The sequence below is a fragment of the Clinocottus analis genome, unplaced genomic scaffold (genome assembly GCF_023055335.1).
Source record: "Clinocottus analis isolate CAN_PGR_092001 unplaced genomic scaffold, fCliAna1.0.p SCAF_1, whole genome shotgun sequence".
NCBI classification, from domain to species: domain Eukaryota; kingdom Metazoa; phylum Chordata; class Actinopteri; order Perciformes; family Cottidae; genus Clinocottus; species Clinocottus analis.
In genome coordinates, this window is record NW_027175820.1 from 17,506,228 (window position 1) to 17,531,250 (window position 25,023).

A 25,023-nucleotide genomic window follows, 5' to 3' on the forward strand; every position below is an offset into this window, starting at 1 on the left:
GAAACTGAAGGTCCTCCACCTCCCAACTGTGTTATTATTCCCAACCATGTGGCTGAAGTCACGACGAACATCAGCCTATCGGAATTCCGTCTCCGGTCGTCACTTCTGTGAAGGCAGCGCCTCCGTCGCCGCTTCCTTTGGCTGACGGACTCGTCACTCACCGGCCTCGGCCCGCCCAGCAGCATTACCGCGGCATGGCAACGGCGAGGAGACAGGGGGAGAAGGTGAGGTGAGGGGGGACAGTCTTACCGGACCAGAAAGAGAGAGGGAGAGAGAGAGAGGGAGCGAGAGAGAGAGAGAGAGAGAGAGAGAGAGAGAGAGAGAGAGAGAGAGAGAGAGAGAGAGAGAGAGAGAGAGAGCAGCACTATTCACACTCCTCACTGACTGGAGAAACGCACCGTGTTGGCACCTCGGCCAGTCAGCTCTCTCTCTCTCTCTCTCTCTCTCTCTCTCTCTCTCTCTCTCTCTCTCTCTCTCTCTCACACGCGCGCGCGCGCGGATAAAACGATGCACCACCACCGCTTCGCACCGTCAACACCGCTGACCAGGTGCTGGACTTAAGAACGGGGACGTCTGTAACGTGTCAGAAGATACAACTTGTCCTCTTATGTATGTGCTGCGCGCCCTTCTCCCTGGTCCCGTACACATACGATCGAGAAGATGCTGAGCCGACTGATGAGCAGCAGCATCAGGAGTCTGGACCGGGAATGCAACTGCACTGTGAGGCTGCTGGACGACTCGGAGTACACCTGCACCATTCAGGTCAGTGAGGACCAACATTTCCTGTTTGTCAAACCACCTTGTTGTGGAGGACGTGCCGTTCACACGTAACGGGGCGGTGATCAGGTAAAACGACTTCCTCCCAGCACATTAACCCTCTCTCTCAACCCGCTGCAAAGGACGTGTCATCCCCCTTAACTCCCATGCAATGTCACACACAATATATTTGAATGCTGCTACGTGCTTATGTCCAAGCGCATGTCATCAATGGCCTGCAGATGCCTGATTTCGTTAGAGACCATATAGCCTACCTGTGCAGTCATCATGATGTGCATTGCGTCAAGAGTTATTAATTTGCACGATGTTGACAGATGGCAAAATGAAACAAACTCAAATCTGTGTTGAAGATGTTGACATTTGCTTTATGTGTGCATGCATTGAATGCATTATGAAACACATACGATTAGTCTGATTTCAAACGATTTCATTGCAGAGGATGTCTGTATCCTCTGGCTGATGTGATGCAGGCAGGGGGATACGGTTTTTTGTCCCATAGCAAAGGGTTTGTATTCTGATTAGTCCAAATAGAGGGTGGGCACATATTCATTTGCATGAACAAAGCATTGACCATACCTGAGTTGTCAATTTGTCCTTCAGACTGACCCTGTGTTTCACCACGGAGTGTCACTTTGCCTTGACTTTTGGACCCCTATATCCTTAGTTTAGATTCAGTTCATAACATACCTACAGATCAAGTAAACTCATGCAAAGCGGTGTTTTATGAAGACGCACCCTACTTGCCACACAGAAGACCAAACGGTTCAAACTGTCTTGGGACCATGAAGGTTTGAAGCAGTCAGTGTGTTATATATAAGGGGCGGTCCAAGGTTTCCTCTGCTCTGATAGTCGGGTTTCCAATCAATTTGATTAAAATGAGTTGCAAAAACAGCATATGCAATAAGCCCACCTCTCTACATAAACCAGCAGTACAAAATGACACAAAGTACACAGCTTTGCTTTTACACCGGGATGCATTTATTGAAACTAAATGTTGGTAACGTTTAGCATTAAAACAAAGTAGCGTTTTTAACAGTGTGTTTGTTGGTCTAATGCTGTGGGCTCCACTTCAGTTCCATTTCATTCTCAAAAAACGCTATTCAGGGTCACAGGGGTGGGGGAGCTGATCCCAGCTGTGAAGAACCCTGTCTTCACAGCCTGTCTTCACCGCCAGTTTATCACAGTCAATCCTACGGGCAATTTAGAACCTCCAATTAACCAAAGCTGTGTGTGAGGAAGCCGGAGAACCCGAAGGAAACCCACACTGCCATGTGGAGAACGTGCAAAACCCCACACAGAACCCGGGCCCCTCTTGAGCTGACAGCGCTCGCCCCAACACCACTTCAGTTCCACTTAACTTATTCTCACTTTGTATTTGTTCTTTCAGTTCACATTGTTCTTCATTTATTGTTGTTCTTTTATACCGTGGCAGAGAATGCACATTGATTAGTCTCTGGTGACCGCGGCTCGCTGTCGAATAGAAGGAACTAAGGAAGTCTTGGTTGCTTGGTGTCTGTTGTTTCTTTGGCAGGTTTGTTGATAGGTCTCCCCTTTTCTTCGGTAAGATTCATTCTGCACATTGGATTAGTCAGTCAGGTTAGTGAGTCCCTTGCAGATTTGTGTGTTGCATTTATCTTTATTTTTGTACTTCTTGAGTTGTCTCTAAAATCAATTGTATTGACATGAATGAAGGCACGACATGACTCGAGTCAGTAAACACACTGAGTGTTTATAAGCGAGGGAGCAGAGGAGTAAGAGCAAGTGATTAATGTCCATTACTTCCCTTTTAAATCAAGTGTGTGTGTGTGTGTGTCTTTAGTTTGGCTGCATCATTCAGAAGTCTGTGTGCATCCTCTAACCTGGTTATTGTTGGAGTTGCTGGAACTGCGTTTGAAGGTTGCTGCTCAAAGGGATTCCATTGCTGCTGAATTGAAGATGACAACAAGCAAAGACCATCAGAGCACCTGTTTGTTTAAAGGATCTGACGGCAAAGCAAGCCTTTCAAAGTCTAACAACTTAAAGTGGCAATGCTCGGGGGACAGATGAAATGGTGGTTTTTACGTCAGTCTCGGGGTCCCTGCTTGTGCTTGTCTTGTCTATAACTAAATAAAGTCCCTAGGGTTAACTTTGTATTAATTACATTTGAGGGAAATGAAATGCTTTGTTTTTGATGCAACATTCCAACTTACCTTTCAGTTTTATTGTTAATGTTTTAAAAACTAAACACAATGTCACATTTTACCTTCTGACTGCAGGGGAAGACAGTGTGTCTGGAGTTTTTTTGATGAGTTGTGTTTACCAAAGTAGCGCCTGCACTTACTCCCTCTTCACTTTTGATCATGAGTCATTCTCTGTGAAATGTGTGGCTGTCAAGATATGCTGACCCCACCATTTTAGAAACTGAAAGCACACAGCAGGGACCAAATGCTTAATTTCTTGTGGAGCTTCTATTGAGAGAGCTGTCTATTGGCATATTTCGTTATTTCCACAATGAGAAATATGACCTTATGTCACACCATGGGGCTCTTGATGAACACAGCTGGTCGAAATGAAAACATAAATAGGATCATCGGCTTAATCAATTGTCTATTGTTTACAAAAATGTCACAATTTATTTGCTCGCATTAAAATATGTGAACATAGCATTTTTGGAGCTATATTAATTATGGTCTACACAAAGCGCCTGTAAAGCTAAATAAGCCCTTGTGAACCTGTCAAGTTTTTCGTCTGCATTAAGGAGATCTCAGTGACCTTTGTGGCACATGACACTGACTGCACTGACTGAGAATGGGAGCGGATGGCTGCTGTTCTATGAGATGAGACCTTGGAGATGTGGCCCAGAACGAAGGCCCCAAGTGGAGCTCAACAATAGTCCCACTTTTCATGTAGCTCAGTTAGCCTACACCTCTAGCTGCTGCTGTCATACTGAAATCCCATCATAGTGAAATGATGGTCGATGTGACCTTCAAAAATGGGAGAAAAAAAATATTACTGCGAAGACGGCATGTCGTGAAAAAAAGGAAGGGTGCGAGGCAAAGAGAAGAGACCAGACTCTCTTTGCCCGTCAGTTTGCCAGAATTACCTGCCAGCCTCATCTGATTGCACTACCACCACCCATTTATCTGTCCCCTGCTCCTACAGATAACATTGTTGCTGATTACATCATTACCGTGGGAGCATGGGAAGACTTGTCTTCATTAATTTCTTCTCTTATTTCAAAAACATTCCTTCCTCCGGGATATTCACAGGCTCCTTACAGTCAAAATACAATCTCTTCAAGCCTCAGTCCAGGATTAATTGGTTGGGGAAAATGTGGAAAGCGCTGAGATGGGAGCTCAAAGGCATCGTAGAAGCTTTGGAAAGCCCAAGACAGGCACGGAAACACAGCATCAGGAGTGCTAGTATGTTTAGTTTAGAGATGATGTTGGTGATACGCAATGTTTTGAGCCTTCGATTTTAAAGATATCAACAGCAGTGCAGTGGAGAGTGCTGACTCACTGAACATTGCCTGGCAATAATCCGAGCGCTGCGGCATGTAACGCACTGGCCATTTTCTCGAAGTAAAACTGTGTGATCTTCCAACTGCAAGTGCCTTCATTGCGATGAGCAAACGGCAACCCCTACACACACCTTCACAGTGTTAAAGCTATCCATGACGAATTAGTTGGAGGAGAGTTTTTCAGGATTGATTATTATTGATTATCATCAATAATATTATGGTATGGTTAATATTAATATATATTATGGTTTACCATGTGTGTGCTATCACTTTATGCTGTTTGTTTTGTCCTGCACACTATTTACAGTGTCTCTTGTTGAGATTAAGCCACAGCCCCATTCAACATATGGCCACAGTAATTAGAGAAACACAAATAAAGGGATTATTTAGACATGTATTTTTTTGGACAGTTATACACTTTAAGGCCCCACATGCCATACAGTTACATTGAATGACTTTAATATAGTTTAGTATAGGAACATACAATGTCATATATAATTCAAATCCATTGCATTGATTATTAGATGTATATCACACACTTAATCTTATGTTTTATTGACTAAACATAATGAGAAACAAGGTTCATCATCAGGGTAAAGATTAGAGGCAGATACTGTGTGGACATTTTTCCTAAATTAATATTCCTACCGTGAACCAAAAGATGTACATCAAAGGTTGAAGCCAAGATGAATGATGGAAAATCATTGATCCAGAGAAACGTACCTTATCACTGAGTGAGTGGTTCAGTCATCTGGCACCAAGTCAGATCCCCTAAAGTCCTCTAATGAAATTAGGGTCGTTCTTTAGCCAAATGCAGAACTTGGAAGGCGCTCCTCTGGTTTTGTGTTGGGAATGCATTATTGAAATAGGTTGCTCTTGTCTCTCAAGTGGTCTCTGTGCACTCATATTGTTTTCTTCTCAGCATGCACTGCTAAAATTGGAAGAGACGTTGTAACATTTTGTTTTCATACATGCAACGGTCTGCTTTCCTCTTCCTCTTTTACAGAAACACTGTTAATGGCGAGCATCTTTCATTGAAAGGCAATAGGTGTTTTAAAAAAATGTCAAAAACAGATTTCAACCAAATACTAATGCAGATGCCTTTAATCTTCTGAAACATTTAGATCAACGTGAAGTGTTTTGTTCTTTCCTTTGGCTGGTAGGTATTGGAATGGTTCCAATACACTGAACTACTGCTAATCCTTGATATAATATAAAGCACTTTAACTTCACGTCAGAGAGATTTTTGGATGCTGAAATGTTTTCGATAAGACATTGAAGATGTTGATGTTTGTGTCATTTTATTATACCTCCCTGTGATAGAAACAGCTGTTTCAGAGCGATGAGACCAGTGATGTGATTGGCTGAGAGATGTTTATTTATCACCACACCCTCAATCCATATTCCACTTTTTCAAATTGGCCTTGCTGCTCATACATGAACAAAAATAGCAGGTATGGTTGGAGACGCCCACACAGTTTATGTGCCCAAAATCTTTAATTTTACATTCATATTAGCGCTTGTAGTTCAATAATAATGTTCCCCACGATATTAGTTTAGCCTGTTAGCATATTAACATTTGCTAATTAGCTCAAAAACTACAGAACAGCTGTGGCAGACGGCGATTAGTTTTTTATAAACCAAAGTATGCACAAATATAATGATCGTGATAGATGACAAGTAACCAAAGTGAGTACAATTCATCCTGAGGACATTAACGTCCGTATCAAACTGTATGGCAATTCATCAAAGTCGTCCAGACATTACACTCAAAACCAAAAATGTCAACTCATGGTTGCTCTAAAAGAAAGTTTAGGGGATTAGCAAAGTCATTAGTGTTGGTCCTCTGGGAATCACGAATGTCTGTAAAACGTCACAGCAATCCAATGGGGCAATGATTGCTGAGATACTTAAGTCTGGACCATAGTGGTGGACTGACTGACCGAAGTAGCCATCCACAACGCCGTGATGAAAACATTGTCAAAATACATGTTGTCAAATGTGAGGATGTGCTCACATTTTCAGTTTCATATCTTAATATAAGATATTTTAGGGTTTTTAAGTAGTGGTCAGATAAAGTACAGAAGTCATAACTTTGGGCTTTGGCAACATCTGATGGGCATTTGTGAATATCTATGTCATTTTATTGACTTCAGTAAATGTGTAATCAGTCAAAAAAAAAAAAAAAATCAATAGGTTATTCAATCCGACAACATTAGGAACCCAACAGTCAAGATTTTGAAACGTGACGCAGTCAGTGGATAACCAACCAACCTCTAATTTTGTCTGAGCTGTCTGGTGTTTGAATCTTGCCAACGCCGGGACATGCTTGACTGCACTCTCTTCACTCAGAAACGGTCAAAATGTCTTTGATCAGGGCTCTCGGTTTCAGCTCCTGTGGATCTGCTCAGCAGCCGAAAACAGAAATCTGCTGCAATTGGGAAACTCCCAGATGTCGGCTAAAGGAGCAACATGGGAAATATTCAAAAGGGGTTCCACTTGTATTTTTAGGCATCTGAACACTAAGTTGATTATTGAATCTGTTGCTAGCCTCGCTCTCACACTGCAGCTAAAACACCTCAACCTCTACGAACATGTGGTGCTAAAAACAGTGCTTGCATAACTAGTCAGCTTTCATTCATAAAGGTTTATCATAAAGTATTCAGGATATAGTTATTGGATTGACAAATCTGACATCCAGACATTCAGCCTGTGGCTCACAAGCAAGGAAAGAGTTTGGCAAATAGGAATGCTGGTATATGTTTTTTTCGAACCTGTGGTTTAATACAGAACCAAAGTAGGATATGCTTTAGCTACTGCTTATCCTCTTCGGTGCCAGCTACGTGCCGCCCTGCTGAAATCTGAGAGAGACATGTCTTCCTGATGGGAAGTCCTGAGATGCCTGGCTAAATAACACGTTAATTCATAATGTGAAGAAACATTGAGCTAAACCCTCAAGGCTTTGATGTGCTCTCAGATTAGGACGTGCGGCTGTTGGCCATGGCGGTAACAACTACGACTGCGCTGATGTTCGGGCTCCGCTGACAACACTGCCTGATTGTTTTACTGCATGCTGTGCAGATGAATCGGTAAGAGATTTGAAGCAACTGATTAAATCCAAACCCAAATAATTTGCTCTCATGTTGTAAATTCATAGAAAACCAAGATTATTGGCTAATTTACGGCTCTGAGCAATCGGTGATGATAACTTTCAGTCAATAATAATACAAATCAGTGCAGCTTTATCATTTTCAATATAACCAGTGGACCTTTAACTCCTGACTGTTCCACAACTAATCACACCGTGGATTTGACGGTCTGTACTGACAGAAAACTTGCTTGAAGCTTTCATTTAAAGTAATTACATTTCCATGAAATACTACTAATAATCATAATAATGTACTGCTATGCAAAAGCGAGTATCCTTATTGACGATATGCCTCAACCATATAGCTTATTGTATGTTTCTTCCACAAATGATCTGAATGACATTTTCTGTTATCCTTATTTCAATTTAACAAGCTGATTCACCAATGATGATATTTAGTTAAGTCTAAATGACATGGATTGTCAATAGTCTCCGTTCATCTTCATCTGCAGTAATATTTACAGTCAGATTTGAATGGGGGAGGTGGGGGCGATTTATTCTCAGAGCTCGTGGGCCTCCATGTTCTGTCGAAGGCTTTCACTCTGAAATCATGGCAGCAGAGACGTCTGAAATTGTCTATTTAAGAGTTGGCTTTTTAAATGTGTGTGACATGAGTGAATATTTAATGTTGGTAGTCTCAAGTGTTTGATGAGGTCAGCCTTAGTGATTATGGGATGCAGTAGCAGGAGTAGGAGAACCCGCCAGCACGTGTAGAGCATTTGGTTGCTCAATCGTGATGTCACTGCGTAGGCTGTATAACAGCATAGTGAAGCAAAGCTTATTCGGCAATGTCTTTTTCATGCTTCCTCTCATTTTTGTGCTTTTTTTCACACTGGCTAGACCCTAAATTCCACAAAATCCTTACTTTGTTCCTTTTCCCTTTCATTTTCCCTCTTCTTCCCTCTGTCTTTGTCTCTCTCCTCTCTCAGTCAGTAACACCGCCCATGAACAGATTAATGAGGTTTCCTTGACTGAACCTGACACTGTTAGATGACACAGCAAAGACATGCTATACATAATACAGCAATAAGGATGCTGGAGGCCTTTCACTGAAGGCTGTAGATATCCACGTAAAAGGCTTACGTATGCTACTTAGTCCTTATTTGCATACACAGCGGGTCCACCACTTTGGAGATCCCTCACCTTTTATCGAGTCTAATTTCTATCTGAGCCCCCATGTTATTCTTTTCTTCTTCCTACTTTCCATGATAATATAATTGAACAAAGTAATGCTGCCTTTCGCCTTTTTGGCAACATTTAGGACGCATATTAAGCATTTGTACTAATACTAATAGACATCTGTTAGTTTTACATGCACTTATATGTTATAGTCAGTGTGGCCCCAGATGACAGTCTCTCTCTTCTTTATCACATTGCTTTAACCAGAACAACCACACTCTCAAACCAACGTTGCAGGAAATAAATGGAAGCCAACAAGTAATCCTCTTTTTTGCACTGATGAATTACATCTCTCAGGGAGGCTGTGTGTCTTCCCAGTCCCCTTTGATTCTTTTAGAAATAAAAATGACAGTGTATGAATCTATTTGTCTTGACGAATCTGTCTGCTGACACGTCTGGGGGCTCGAGTCCAAACAAACTCATGAGGAAATGCAGAAGTCACTGCAGAAGAGTAGGTCAACAGCACATTGAGTCATGCTGAGCTGCATCAGGTTCATTAAAATGGTAACGATGAGTCTTGCAGAAGTCCCCAGTATGGAGGGTTTTAATTTTGTAGCTGAAATATAATTAAGTAATTTTCCTGTCATATTTGGGAAGCATCAAGTTATTCTAGTTTAATTTGGGGAATCGAGCAGCAGCCAGACTGTAACCAGTCAAACTGCATCGCCCCACTGCATGCAGAGAGCAGTTACATCTCAGGGATTATTTAGTACGACTATCAGGAGACTGGGGGGGGGGGGGATCGAAAGGAAAAAGACGGTCTGAAATGAATGTTGCCATGTTTATAAGTCTTTCTGCGTCTGTCTTTTCATCTTTTCACACATCTGTCAATTAGTAAATCCTGTCACTACTCCATCCACAACATTAGGCCCAGCTGCAGTAAGGTGTTAGAGGTACACCACGTCTTCACAGCGCTGCAGAGAGGCTCTTCAGATTAGCAGAATGAATGTAGATTAGCCTCTCAGCACTGGTTGACGTCAGACTGGCAGATAACTCTTTCTTCCCTAAGCACAGGTTTTCCAGCAGGGAAATCTTTAAGGCTTTACAGAAATAAGGGAGCGCTTTCTTGTTCTCACTGAACTCTTTGCGACTGCTCCTCTTCCTCTCCTTTTATGTCAAAATTGAAAGGAGAGACCGGGCTTATTTTGGGGGAGCAGAAAGCCTGCAGAGTTGAGGACGTCACCGGAGAGGAGGAGTTCAGGCACAGCGGTGATTCTGTGCAGACTGATGTCGGTTTCACTGAACTTGGAAATCATTCTGGCGTGATTTTTTTTGTCCAGACACGGGCCTCATGTGTTATTCATAGTTCAATCCCTTCTGGTTGCAGCAGTTGGTATTTAATCACCATGTTAATGATGTTTTCAGCGAATCGCTCTTAATTGTTAGGTTGTGTATGTCTTCTCCTTACCTGTGGTATTTGTGTGTGTCAGGGTTTTTCTTTTTCAAAAATGGTTCGCTTGCATATCTGATTTGTGTGAAGTCATGCATAAATAAAGGATGGTGCAATCGTTTTCTGTGTCCACTGGGGTGGGTGTTGTGTGCTTTGTAAAGAAAAGGCAAAAAGCTTTAATTACACTCAGATGCTGACGTCCTGTTGGGCTGCCTGCTGGCTCGGCACATTACAGACAACAGTATTCTCGGAGTGTGTGTGTGTGTCTGCAGGTGCTTTGGAAGGGCAGGTTTTACGTTGTACAAGAGAAAATGGAGATATTACTCCATGAAGACGAGTGTCATGACTCCTGGACTCTCGTGATAGTAACACACTGCGTATGCTGATTACTCTGCAGCACAGTGACGGAGAGCAAATGCATGAATGCGTAGAGATGAGATGATGCAATCCGACATTGATTTTAAAAATGTAAATTCTATCTCTTTCATGATACTTAGAAGTATATCAGAGTCTGCAGTGCTGGGATTAATTTCACATTTTCTCATTTGAGCAGTTTAAACATGCCTGTGGATGTGCAGTGGTGTCTGACACAGCTACACTAATGCCTTTGCTGTTTGTTAGGCTCACCATGTACTAATGTAAGAGTGCTTCCATCTGTACAGTCCTTCCAGGCTGTGTGTTGCGGTCTGTGGTCGGTGTGTGTTTACGTTGTAGTCGTCTTGCTTGTTGTCTCCTGGGAGTGGGCTGTCTGCGCTCTAATGTGGGATGAAGCTGCGCTCTTCCTGTTAGATCCGCAGAGCCAAGACCATGTGCAAAATTATTATTTGGTTAAGTAGTTCAATACAGCTGGTGTAAAGGTCATGTTCATTGCTCAAACACACTGTACTGATAGTGAAATCATGGTCAAAAGCTTCAGGGTATGACACACAAAGGGTATTAATTTGTGTGATTGTTGAGATGATACAAACTGCAGTTGTAAACCCTTCATTTGAGCTCTATTCATTTGATTTCCATTTGAAAACATTTTAATTGGATAACGGTACTCTTCCAGATGATGTTTTCCAATAGTATTTTTTAATATACCCAAAATGTTACAAATAAATATGAATACAAACCCCTCACAGTTAATGATATGGAATTGGTTACAGTAAGACAAACAGTAAGAACTGATGAAACCGACCTGGCCCTCTTGCCCGCACAAACACCATCGCACTGTGTACGCTCACTCTCACACACACACACACACACACACACACACACACACAGTTTCAATGTTTCTAACGTTATAGTCAGCAGTCGTTCTTTTTATGTTTTCATTCCATCTCCCATTTTATGAGAGTTTATTTTGAAAGACAAAAACATGATGAGAACTGGAGATGGTACGCATTTTTTACAATCTGTAGCGCTCACTATTCCCCATCAATAATAAGGCAAAAAGTTCCAAAGTCCCGTTCTTACTTTTATATCACAGTTAGAGGCCATACTCACTTTCCATCTTTTATTCGTCTCTTCATATTACGATAAAAGCCTTTTCCTTGCAAAACACCTGAAGGCCTTCATTGTGAAGCAGCGACAGCAAGCTCTCAAGTCACAGATGTTAAATAAGTCATTATTTGGTTGAAGCTTGTTGGGCCACATGATACGTTTTGGATCTTTTTCACCAGGTCAAAGGGTCAACGACAGCTAAATCTTGCTGTAGACCAAAGTGCAGATTGAGTTCCTATATTATATAGTTCTTTCACTGGAAACACACGTATCCTAATTTCATTGTTTTCTCCACCACAAAATCAAAACTCAGCGACTCCTTCTGCGTGAGCCAGACTGTAGTGCGATAACAACCTTTTAATTTCAACTCATCTGCCAGGACAAGTTAGCTGAAGCACTGTGAATGTCAGTGCTGCAGTATTTTCATGATAAATATATTGGACATGAAGCAAACCACTACAGTCCTTCTGACGTGTACCGTGAATTTTTCACAGGGCTTCGTAAGAGACGCTGTTGATTTGCCGACTGTTGTTAAAATCTTGCAGGTTAGTCCCATGTGTTTTATGAAGAAGCAACTGAGTTTAGCAAGCGCACTAGATACTTCTGCCGTTTGAAATACTTGTATATTATTTTATTCTTGTTTGAATGTAGATTTTTAGGATTACTCGTTACATGGCCTTGGGAGTATATTTGCTGTTAACTTGACCCCATCTTGATGGGATAGTCTCAACTTCTTTGTAATATAATATTCTGTATATGCTAACTTTTTATACATCAAGCATCAAGCCGCTGTATGTATCTTCAGAAACTTAATGAAAGCAATCAAACTTCTGGCAATGACATGTGGCACAGTCTGCTCTGCAGTTGATGTGCAATGCCTGATATGAATTATGTTTACAGTACAGAAGGACTACGGTGGGAAAGCAATAGTTTGGCAAACACAGTGTCTCGCTTTCATGGTGAGATGTGTTGGAAAGATTGATACTTCTTTGAGAAATAAAAGTATCTAACTAAGGCAAGAACACCAATAAGCATATTCCTAAAATAAGTCAGTTTTATTGCATTTCATCATGAAAGATGGTTCAGAAGAATAAATTGGATCTTACAATCACAGTTGGACGGATAGTACATATAAACTAAACAATTAATAAATCCATTATTATTCTCTTGTGCTTTATTTTCCTTGTGCATTGATTTGGGCTTCCTATCAGTAACTAAAAGAATGCATGGACAATAATGTTGAATCAGAGCAGATGATGTTTTACCTCATTTTTCTCAAGCACTAAACAGGAGGGGTTCAGTCATACGTCTCATTACCAAGGGCACAGCCTTTCATCTCCCTCCCCTCCATATCACTCAGAGCAGTCTGGATCCCCCTCATTGTACGCGGCTGCACACTCTTTTTTAGCTCAGCTCCTCACTCCACAAGTCTGCTGCCGTCTATTTTTAAACTCTTGCTATAGTGGAGCAACTGTGTGTGCATGGAATATTAAGCACTCCTTCTCCAACTGGCTCTCGCTCTTCCTCTCTCTAACTGTGTGGTCATCATCGGCTCCCTTCCATACGCAAAACAGTCGCACACTTCATTCGTGTGCCAGCCAAAGAGCCCTCGCTTCTTTCTGGCTCCCTTGCTTTCCCTCTCGCACTCTTCACGGCACACACAAACACACACGCGGTCTGTTGTCTTTCAGCCTTTCATCACCTCTCTAATATTCCCTTTGTCTCTTTTCTGATCTTACTGCCTCCACCATCTCCTTGAATGCTAAGGATTGAGATCAGTGAGCAGACTGACTAACAAACTACTTAGTAATCTGATGACGTCTTGGAGAGAGCTGCTGTTCCAATGCGCAGGTCCTGATCATCACTATCACTCACTGAGTGTGTGTTTCTTAATACTAGAAGAAGGAAGCACAGTTCTTCTTCTTCTTCTTCTCACATAACTATCAATGTCTCTCCTCCGTTGCAATTCGGACTTGAATTGATACATATGTTTCATGTTTCATGTCAGTGTCAGCTGCAGCTGACAACTTAGAGAAGACCTGACCTGGTGCCACGCGGGCTGTTACCGGCACCTTCGGGCAAGCGGTCTTCAGACCGGCCCCGTTACCGGCCTCACAACGCTCCTTTTCTTTTCATTTCCTCCGCGGAGTTTAGAAATTCAAATATGCTTAAATTCAGTGGGAAAGCAATAAAATAAGTACACGATTATGTTGAACAATAAACGATAAAATTAACATACGCGTATAAGCAACGTATGTGTAATACGTCAAACACGTAATCAGGAAGAGAATACGTTTCTAGTCAACGTAATAGTTCTGGGGGACCGTAATTTGTAGGAGACAGGGTTGGTTGCAGTATATCTTACTTTTACTGGCAAGTCCTCAAATCCTTCATTTTCAGAGCGAGAAATGACAGCTGCCAGCTAAACTCTAGCGTTGCATTTCTTGTTGTGGCCGTGGAGTTGTTTTTTCTTCTTTTACACACTTTTAGAGTTCACCGGACAGCGGGCTCACTATCGCCCCCTTCCTTGAGGCACAGGTAATGGCTGCCTCACGGCAAGCCTTTTCCCCGTGGATTTATGTCAGATCAGTAAGACGTAAATATTACACACATACGTGAAATACATTACTAAACACCATGGAAATTAAGACGTATAATAAAAGTGTCCTTAACCATCATATTGGAAACAGAAACGGGAACAAGCACGCGCAATCTGCACACGCTCAATCCAGTTTGTGAGTGATTGCGCAATCTGAAGGGAGGCTCTGCTCGCCTGTTCCCCACCTCTCGTGGTCAAAATACATTAGGAACCACACCAAAATCATAGACGAGAGGACAAATATTAATACTTATGTTATTTTATTATTTCCTTTCTTTTTCTTTTCATGATGAAGGCACAGCCTCACCTGCCTCCTCTGACTGCACGTCACTGGTCATACGAAATAACCAGAACTGTTTCATTTTTTTGCGTTTAGTGTGTCCATGTAGGATCCCCTAACTTACAGTAATCAACTAATTGATAAACGTTTTAGAGAGTTGCAAAGTGGGAGAGGCCACCGGTTCTGGAGGGGTTTGTCCTCATGCTGTATTCCTCTTGACCTTTTTCCTTCCAATGATATCCTTAATGAATTTAATATTCATTCAAAATGGCATGCTTAATCATCAAAGTGCAATGAATAAAACACCTTCATTTCTACTTCTGAAACGACAGCACGTCTTCTACGATTTTGTGGCTGTCAGGACAGATGAGAAGAGACTCAGCCCTCTAAATCCACACACGACTATATTAAATCCAGTAAATAGCTGGAGAGGTTGGCTCTTCAGGTGAGTAATCAATTGAAGTAACACCCAAAAGGCTCGGGAAACCATCCAGGGCAGCAGTTCAACATCACTTGGTGCTGTATATCATAAACTCAACTTGCTTTGTTGACCTGTTGACGAGCTGCAGCGCACTGCTTCCTATTTCTGCTGGACACAGAAGGGATTTCCAAGCTAAGTGGATTTGAATGAAGAACTATGTGACAGCATAACTTGCAGTTGCCTATGTAGTATATGTATTAGGACTGCCCTCTCATCATTGATTAGTCGACCAATCAATGGATTTGGTCTTAGCAAACTAAGATTTATTGAGGCAAAAAGTAATTTTTCATGCTTCTTACATGCTGACTAACATGAGCATGTCTCTGGTAAACACGGGACCGTCGAGAAGTCTCATCCTTTGTGGAGAAACTATTGATATTGTTTTATTGCCCTGTTTATTAAATCAACTGATCGATTAGTCAACAAAATTGTAGTGTTTTGTCGATGAAGAGTTTCTTAGCCCTCATGCTTATAGTTTTATAGTTGTATTATGTTATTCATTTTTAATTCCCCTTCAAAACATTTTCCTTCACCTGAAAGGGTTTTATTAGCTACTTATTTCTTATAAAAACAGGAATCTAATTAGATTCCTGAGCTACTTTTCGGGGCTTTGCACATCAAGGTAAGGGCAACACTGAATTCCGATGTTGTTAGGCTTTAACTGATGATGAGATGTAGTCTCAAGAGCTATTTTTTTCTACTCTTTTCTTTGTTTCCCGTCCCTTACTTTCGCATACTATCTCTCAGCCCATTTTTCGATCCTTCATTTCTCTGTCTCTTTTCAGAGCCTCATTTGGATCTCAAATCCTCTTTAGCAAAATAATGAAGAGCTTCTCTGCCTCCCTTAAAGGTGAGGACCGACTACGAGGAACACATCATAGACGATCAATTAGTTCACTGATGATGAAAGACGACGGAGACTCTTTGACAATCCAGGTTTTTCTATTTTACCCGACCACTCTCCCCAGCCAAATTCCAAACATCTGTTTCATTAGGAGATTTACTCACGCGCTACTCTGGCTGAGGATTTGGCTAATCCCAAGTAGCACAGGTATTTTAACAGCATGTGTAAACCTGTCAAGGTCATGGAGATTTGAATCTTACATGAAAATGATTCTTCTGTTGCCATTTTCATGAATCAAAAATGCTTATTTTTAAATGTGTTAATCTTCCCGATATGTAAGTATATCATGACGATGTATATATTCTATCATACTTCTATTATTGCTTTGTTTTTAAATCAGCAACATACCAAGCTATCGTTAACTTTATGCTGCACATGCTAGCTCGATGAGAAGTGAGTGAAGACAGACGTCCCTGCAATAGCAGCTGTGCATCATCTTGTCACAGCAGTACCGCGTCCCAGCCAGCCGGCCCGCTGACTTTCCTCCGCCCTTCAGATTTTTGGGAGATGCTAGGGCACCACAGATCTCCATGGCAACAATATTATTACATCACTACTCTCCAGCTGCTGTCATCAAGCTGGTGTTTGGCTAAGCTCTGCGGCAGCCCAACAGTGACTCCACACACTCATCACACACACACATACACACTGCTGTGCATGCCACATATCCTCACTATCAACTCTTTAACAAGAAGAGCATGAACATGTGTTTTGATAGCAGCAAGCTTGTTTCCATTTAGGATTTCTTGTGTAGAATTCAACTTAAATTGTAAAGGATATGCATTTAAAAGATGGATGTCACCTCTCTCAAGTGTTCTGAATGTGTGTGTTTGAGCCATTATACTAGAATAAGATTCTAAAAGAGATTCATGCATTTTTAACAGCATTAGCCAAAGCTAAAATGAAAATTATGTAATGGTTTCAGCTTCTCAAATTTGACTCTTCCTTTCTTAAAGGATATGGAATATATCTAGATTTTGGTCTGAGAAAAAATGGCAACTTTGACCTATTTCACACTATTTTCGGATATTTTATAGATCAATAAAATATCAAAAAATAGTGTGAATGAAGAAAAAAATGAATAAAACAACTCCCTTCCCCACTTGTAGTCTTCTTTACCCCAGTTTGTGTTTTACCTCAGGGAAGGTTAGTTCTTAAAACGTTTGGCACTGTTTAAATGAGGTTAACAGTCTCTGTTAGCCCAATTTTCAGTTGACTGGGTCCCTGTGGATGCCTATGATAGATGGCCACATAAAGGCAACTTACCTACAGCCATATGCAGTGTGCTCATACAGAGGATGTCATAAGGTTGTGATTAGTACAAAAAGGTTCAACGGCGTCGTGCCTGTCTTTAGCACAGCAGGCTCTCTTTTAATAACAAACCCCTGTCTCTGCCAGCTTGTTTCAAGAAGGGGGAAAGATCCACCTGAATCATTCATCAAGTGACAGGACAGTGTATCCCAGAAGGCTTTGTGTACTTCCTGCTTTAGCAGAGGTCAGAGTAACCTTGCTGCATGACTGAACTCTCTCCAATCTGTCTGTGGTCCTTCAGGTACTGAACATGAATGTGACTGTGCACAGCGTGCTGTAAGCCCTGGGGTCTCACAAAGAGGAGAGCGTTGAGGAAAGATGTAAAAAAGAGGACGTGTCAAAAGGCTCCAGGTGGGACTCACCTGGCTGGCAGCAGCTGTAAAGCAGTCTACCTGCTTCTAAAGCAGCTGAATCATGTACTGTATGTCAGTGGCGGGCCGTCAGGGCCTTATCAGCCTTCTCTGCTGGCCTAAACAGAATCACAAAGTTGCCGTGTGGCGGAGTGAGTGTCCGCTTTCCCCACATGGTGGGCTGTATGAACGCGCCGTGTATTGAGTGAGTTGGTCTGTGACAGGAACTCCCGAGCACTTTATTCCCCCACTCCGCCCGTGAAGTGGACTATACGGCACTCACCGAAGGCCTTTCACTTCCTTCATGAGTGTTACACATTATCCTCCTACATTTTCGAGCAAAGCTAAAATAAGACTTATGATGTCAGCACATATATCTGCAGAACAGTCATGGGTGGAGGGGGGATTCAAAATGTATAGATTGTCAAAAGGTGTAAGATAATGCAGCAGAAAAGGTGAGGGAAGAAAGATTGGGTGCAGAGGGAGAGAAAAGGCATGAAAGGATGAAATAATTACACTGTTTTTGTGTAATAAATTGGTTGCCATGTTCCTTGTTGAGCACAGTTTTGTGCTTTTAATAAGAGTTTAATGTGGTTAAAGGAGAGATCATGGCTCACCTCTCAGGCTTCGTCAGTAGGATCACAGTCATGTCAGCCAAATAACTTCAAAACTTCTGCTCGACTTTGATCCCGTACAGTATGGGCCACTGGAGAGAAGATAACCCTCAGAAGTATGTTATCTTCAACTTCACCTTAAAAGTAATGCTTTTATCAGAAAAGTTGATACATCGTACAAATTATTAATTGACATTTGGTGAAATTTTTGTTAATTGGTTTGAACATATTTTTTTTATTTGGAGTGCTTTTGTCCTCAGAGCCACTGTACTAGTCTTTTGGTGTAATCAATCACAATTCAACCATGGTAATCCAGAGTAGCACTATTCGCCTGCTGTAGATCTCTGTTAGTGAAAAGCACTGGAGGCATTTCCAGCTATTTGATGTTTTAAGTGCATCAAGAATATATATATATATATATATATATATATATATATATATATATATATATATATATATATATATATATATATATATATATGGCTGAGCTGTTAATTAGTCAGTTAGTTCTGACTTAGCAGAAATGCTTGACACCTGACACCTGGACTTGGAAGGATCGCTAATTGGTTCTTGTGGGTATAAACCACCATAAAAAGTGCTTATTATGAGTTCTGGATGCAGACTGGTTGTTCTGTATGTGATTAACCTGAAACACTATTCCCATCCTAGAAGTGTTATTTACTTTGTTCAGTTTCAGTTGTATTTCTTTGTTTGCATCTTTCCTAACAGGGTTTTCTCACTGTCCTGCCCCTACATGAGATGAGATTTGGCTAATGAGAGAAGCTATGAGTTGATATAAATGTTTATCCAAGTGGCCTCAATGTGCTCAAATTAATACTGTAAGCAATGTGTGCAGCAGTGAGGACTTCTGGGACGTTTTCTGGGGAAAAAGAAATAAATCATTGTTTTGTTTTGCAGTTGACAAGTGCTAATGAAATATTCCAATCAAAAACTCTCGGATTGATTACCAACTGCGTAAAAATAGTGCATGTCTGTAAAGATGCAGATGCAATATTATGAAGTCTCAGGTCATACTTTATTATTCCCAGAAGTGATGAAAACATGGTTGAGAGACTGAAGCCATATGGCAATCCATCCAATGGTTTGTTTGAATTTCATTAAAATCAAAGTCAACCAAATCCTCAACAAGCCACAGGACCGCCAATGTCATTAGGATTTATATATCAAATGTTTTGCCATCTTGTAGATATTTCAAAACTGTTGTTGGCAAAGAGGCAAACTGACGTTTCCATCCATAGAGCCACGGCACTAAGAACAATACTCTTCTGTTTGGTGGCTAGTAATAATCCACTTTGTGAAATGCCTTTCAATGACTTGTTAACAAGTCTCTTTTCTCATGCTTGCACTCCCCTCCCCAGCCAGCCGCACTAAAGACATTTAAAATGCATCTGAATGTCAATTACCAACTCAAAGGATCAATAATTGCTCTGTTTTTCTTTTTTCTTTTCTTTTCTTTTTTCTTTTTTTACAGAAAATAGAGTATAATAATGATACTGGGACCTCAAAACCAACTGTTTCTGTTAATGAATCTTTGTTTTTACGAACAGACTTGCTCCCAGTCTGGTGGGCTATTTCACTCCAAACATAATTTGTTCATGTGACATTTGTTCAATATTGGAGCAGTGGAGCAATGATGACTGTGTAGCGAGCCTGACTATCGCTAAGACACAATCTGCTTTGGGATCTCACAGGAGGTTTGAGTGCACTCAGTTTACAGGATGCATGCGCTCGACAGCTCAAGCTCTGCTCTCCTTCTGATTAAACATGAATAATCAGGCAGGTATTGGTGTGATGGACATTTGTCTCTGACAAGGCCTCTTAATGTGTCAGCCATCCTGCCTGATGCAGTGAATGCAGAGAAATGATGCATGCTGCGTTAAAACAAGTTCACACTACATTCACAAGACTTTCAAAGTTTCCAGATCGCTGTTTGTTCTTACAACACAACTTGCTGTCTTGTAATGAGGATTCCTGAAGTCATTGAAGCTTTCATGGCCAGTGACAGGAGGGATCACCCAGATACATTACTTGTAGGTTAGAAGTATTGTCTGATCGACTAACTACATTTTGTCACAAAAACAAACTTGAGAAGAGACAAAGTACATCACAGAATATTAAAACAGGTTTTTACTGTCATCGTAATCTGTGGAACTTGGAAGTCTTGTGGATGTTGTCATTGGCCCACAAAATAGCTTGTTTCCACCATGGATGTATAAAGAGAATTGGATTTAGAGTATGCAAGTTCCTCATTGATGCAGAAAGCAAAAACATTTAGTGATTGAGTAAACAATTGAGATGAAACACCCATATCTTTCAGATAATGGGGCCCACAGCACATGCCCACTAGTGTTTCCACCTCCCAGTATCCGCTCCATCTTTGTTCTGGGAGAAAAATAACTCAGACTATTAATACATTTTACAACTTGTAGGACCTACTAATTTGGAAAAAAGGCTATTTGTGTATTTGTACTGGAAAGTGGATTAAATGATATAAGTCTATGGTGAAAAGTATTTTTGGGCCCCATGGCATAACATGGAGGAACCTGAAAATGATTGGCTTGATTTACACACGTCTTTTTCACTACATCCATACAGCCTGTTTCCTCTAGGTGCAACAACAACTTTGATCTGTGCTGAAAATGCAACATGTATAGAACATTTCCTCTCAACCTGACAACTGACTTTGACTTTTGCTCCCTGACAGACTCCACCACGGGTCCAGATATTCAGAATGGGAGATATCTGGAATGTGTCTGCAAAGCATCCACGAGCAATGTGAACTATGCAGGAGAGGCTTTGTAATGTGTGATTGTATCCTCCCAAGTCACCTGCTATTTAAGGCTTCCTTCCGCTCCTTCTTTGTGCACAGTGAGTCTGACGGAAGTGTCGGAGGTACTGAAGCTTTTAATTGAAAGACTTGTACTGGAAGTATCTCTGTCGTCCCAGTGGGATTTCCACTCTTCCATCGTAGCCAGGTACATGAGCTCAGAGCTCAATTCTTCCCTTCATTAAGGCATAGGGATGGGAACCAGTTTAGGCTTCAAGGTTTTTAATAAACACCCAACAGGGTAGAAAAGTTAGCACTATTGATGCAAGAGCTTGAAATAGAGACCCTTTTGGCTTATCTCATGGCATTTCAAAAAAGAAACGGAAGCAGGCTAGCACACCTGAGGAGAACTTTGTGTTGCCTTTCTGCACCTTCTGTTGAGAAACTCTATGAGATTCATATGACAATCTAAACTCAATGCTATATATTTTACGGACACCGCTATCTTAGGCTGATTATACCACTTATTTTGAAATATGTCACGTGCACAGATTACAGTTTTTTGCTCATTTATAGCGTAAGAAATACCTTAGAGATGCCACCAGCACTGAGTTGAGGTGAATTTGTAATCAGTTGACATAAAATATGCTACAGTACAAAAAGGTTGGAAACCATTGCAATAAACCACAGATTGTGCATTTTCACGGTCAAAGCCTCTTGAATACAGATTTAAATCTTGCACCATCACTCATTCTCTTAAGTCCCATTCAAACTGTATGCTCTGCTTTTTTTTCCTTGTGCCTCAGTAAAGACAAATACTCAAGAGAGTAGACTGCTCACTCCTCCATTGTGTTGAACATTATATTGGCTGAAGTTTCCTGTGCTGTGCTGTTTGTCCGTGTTGGCGCTGCGTACAATGGCTTACAAGACAAAGCTGGCATGGTGCTGCTGGGTTTAGCCGGGCATGTGCCCTCAGAGAAGGCTCAACACACTAGGGCAGCGGGCAGTGCCCTGTGAAATGAGCCAGCTCGGCCCTGTGTGAGATTGTGGGTCTAAATGCAGCCCCAAATGAAATATTCAGCTCCTTCTGACCAGCCGATCTCGTCAGACTGACCTCCAGCATCTAGCTCTACTCTGGCAGTCCAGTACATTGTCAGTCAGTCAATGGTAGTTGAATGCCAAATGAAGACATTACAAGGTTATGAGGCTAAGCTACAGCATTAGAAAGTCAAGTAACAACATACATCAGCAGACAGACAGAAAACCTTGCTGCTGCAGTTTTGTGAAAGCATCTCCTCCGTGACCTGTCTGTCTTGTTGGGTACATTATGTCGGGCCCAAACATACACAATCTGAAACACAGAAGCAGTGTTGTTTATGTGTGGGGAGTGTGCTGCTGAGCGGCGGGCTGTGTGACAGGAATACGAACGACTCCTGCTTGTCTTCTCAGGGTCTCAGTGAATCTGCAGGTCTGCAGCTAATTGTTCCTCCGCCGCAGGGTGTCAGCATTCTGGATGCTGACACACAGCAGCTACATTGCTCTTGTCTCAGACTACTGTTTGCCACTTACAGTAATAGAGAAGGAGCTGCCTTTTTTGATTTCAAGAACTGGCAAATGAACTTTTTCCTAAATGTCTGCGTCAAGCGTTTTTCTATATTTCTATGACCTCCCAATTACCAGACTTGTCAGTGTACTTGGTGTAGAGTATATGCTCATTTGCATATGTATGTCTGTGTGTCAGGCAAATCTCTCTCTCTCTCTCTCTCTCTCTCTCTCTCTCTCTCTCTCTCTCTCTCTCTCTCTCTCTCTCTCTCTCTCTCTCTCAGTAAATTATGATATGATCCCACCGTTCTGCATTAACAATGGAGGAAATACATCAGTGCATCTTTTAATCAACTTATCAGCCTGCACTAAAGTTTGCAGTCTTTCATTGGAAAATGTGTGTTTGGTTGCGTGTTCAACAAGCCATGGTGCCATGTTTAAAAAGCTAATATGGCTTATTCAAATTCTGACTGGGTCTATTGTTGTGTATCAGAAGACTTACGTGTCAATGCCAAAATTCGCAACCCATCCACTTCCACCTGTTTGAGTTTACAACCCAAACTGTGCTATTTCCCTTACTTTGCCCCCTGCTTTTGACCAGACAAACCCATTTCATCAGCCTCCAACAGCCGATAATCATGCTGATTTCTGTCTGATTGCACCATTCGCCAGTGTGACTTTATTTGGACAGTCCATTTTGTTGTTGGCTCCATTTCAGGATTTATCTGAAAGGTGGGCACAAGTTCACATTTATGTAGAATACATATGGCCTGGCAATACAACATCCACCACAGGCAATCTATAAGTTACATTCAGTGTTATGTCTCAACTGGCAGTGGCTGTTTTGAATTGATTTACAATTTAAAAGGGAACGACATTATGTCTACCTTTCATATTCCTACCTTTGATTAGCTACAAATGTAACAATTACACTTGGTGTTTTGTTTGCCAAAATGCATCTCGCATTTTCCATGAAGTACTTATGTGTGCATAAGCATATACACTTGTAGCTTTGGCTTTTTATCAGACAACCAGATCTATTCTCTTGCACTTATAAATCTTTTATACTCCTGGTTTAACTGATAGTCTCAGTCTCATCCCCAAGCAGTAGAAGAGCTCTAACCATGAGTCACGTAGCATTGTCTGGGAGAAAAACTAATGTGACAAAGCAGATTTTCTGTATAAAAACAATTATAAAAAAAAAAAAAATTGTAGATGGTGTGTAGTTATAGTACTTGGCGTGACTGACAGGCATAAAATGCAGGCTTTTCTTTATTCGTCAGTGCATTGCAGTGAGTCAGCTGAACGCTAGAACGCAGAATATATCTGTGTTTATTTCTGGCACACTTGCAGTGCTGCAACTAAATTGCATTTTAATGACTCAGCAAAACTAATTTCCTGGCTTCCTTTACATCCTTTTTGGTATTTCGCAGAGCAACTGTGAATGTGTAGCCAATGCGATGTGTTGCTATGCAGGAGGCTGCTGGGATGCAGTGAAATTAGTCAATAGTTTGAGTGAAGGAAGAGGGGCGATGTCTTGCCGTCACAAGGTGAAGGCAGAACTACACACCATCTCGTATGCGTAATGTGTACATCAACGTTACTGTTCTGCTGCATGTATTGTGGTCTTTTCAATTATTATTATAATAGCTTGGCCTCGTTCATTGTCTTTGGAGCTTTACATCAGTATTATATCCAAAATTATTAGCTGGCCAAATTCCTTACCATGTGTCTGTAGTAGACAGACAAACGTCTGAACTATTTATATAGTTTTTCTTGCTTTTTAAAAAGCATTTTGGTACTCTCAATTCATATTTCTGTTAAATGTCCCGCATTAATAAATACAAAAACAATTTATTACGTTTTTTTTTTGTTGTTGTGTAATTTCTTTATCACGATGGAAACAGAAAATAGCATTGCATTTATCTGTCGGATTCAACTCATTGTGGGTTCACAGATCTGCAAACAAACTTCTTTCAAAAAGTTGAATGGAATTCTAAACTAGTGCTAATTTTATACTTTTGCAAGGCAGACATGGTGAGTGCTCCTCAAAAGCTCTCCCACTAATGGAGTCCAACAGGCTGAATATATTGATATGATGTGACTGGATTTTCCACTAGTTATATGAGCTGGTTTACAGAGATGTCTGATTCAGATGCCAGAAATGTAATGTGACAGAGCTGGAGGATGACTAGAGCGGCAAAGAAAGGCCATAAAAGACTACTGAACTCATCTCACGGTCCTGGTGCAAATCTAAGAAATGAATTTGCTAAGCAGTCAGTTCAAGTCAGTGAATGTTGATGTTGTACTAAAGATTAGCTGTGCCTGCACCTGCTAACACTTTGGCGCTACAGGCTTTAATGTGATAGGTTCCATATAACTGGAGGATGTAATTGTACCTTGAGGCTTTGGAATAAGGACAGCTGGCTGTATCCCTGTTAGAGGGATTTGGTTTAGCTGGAATTACGTGAAATAAATTAGCAACAATCCATCTAAAGTAAATAGAATGCCCTTTTTTTCTCTAGTCTTCAGTTTGGCAAAAGCTTTATACTTCATACTTTAAACCTCCAATGCTCTCTGTATTCACTGAACCTGCTGTCTGTGTTAAGGCCCTGACCTGCCATTACTTTGAATCAGAGACACAACTTCTTCTCTTACTGTTATTGACAATCTTCT

General features: G+C 41.2%; 1 protein-coding gene across 1 annotated transcript in view; it reads left to right on the forward strand.

Moving 5' to 3' along the window:
- Nucleotides 1-316: 316 nt before the first annotated feature.
- Nucleotides 317-25,023, forward strand: part of LOC137800393 (FERM domain-containing protein 5-like) — a 59,645-nt gene continuing 34,938 nt past the window's right edge. The window contains exon 1 of the mRNA XM_068597612.1: nt 317-762. Within this exon, the coding sequence (XP_068453713.1) occupies nt 661-762 (102 nt within the window). The 5' untranslated portion in view covers nt 317-660. The remainder of the gene's footprint in view (nt 763-25,023) is intronic.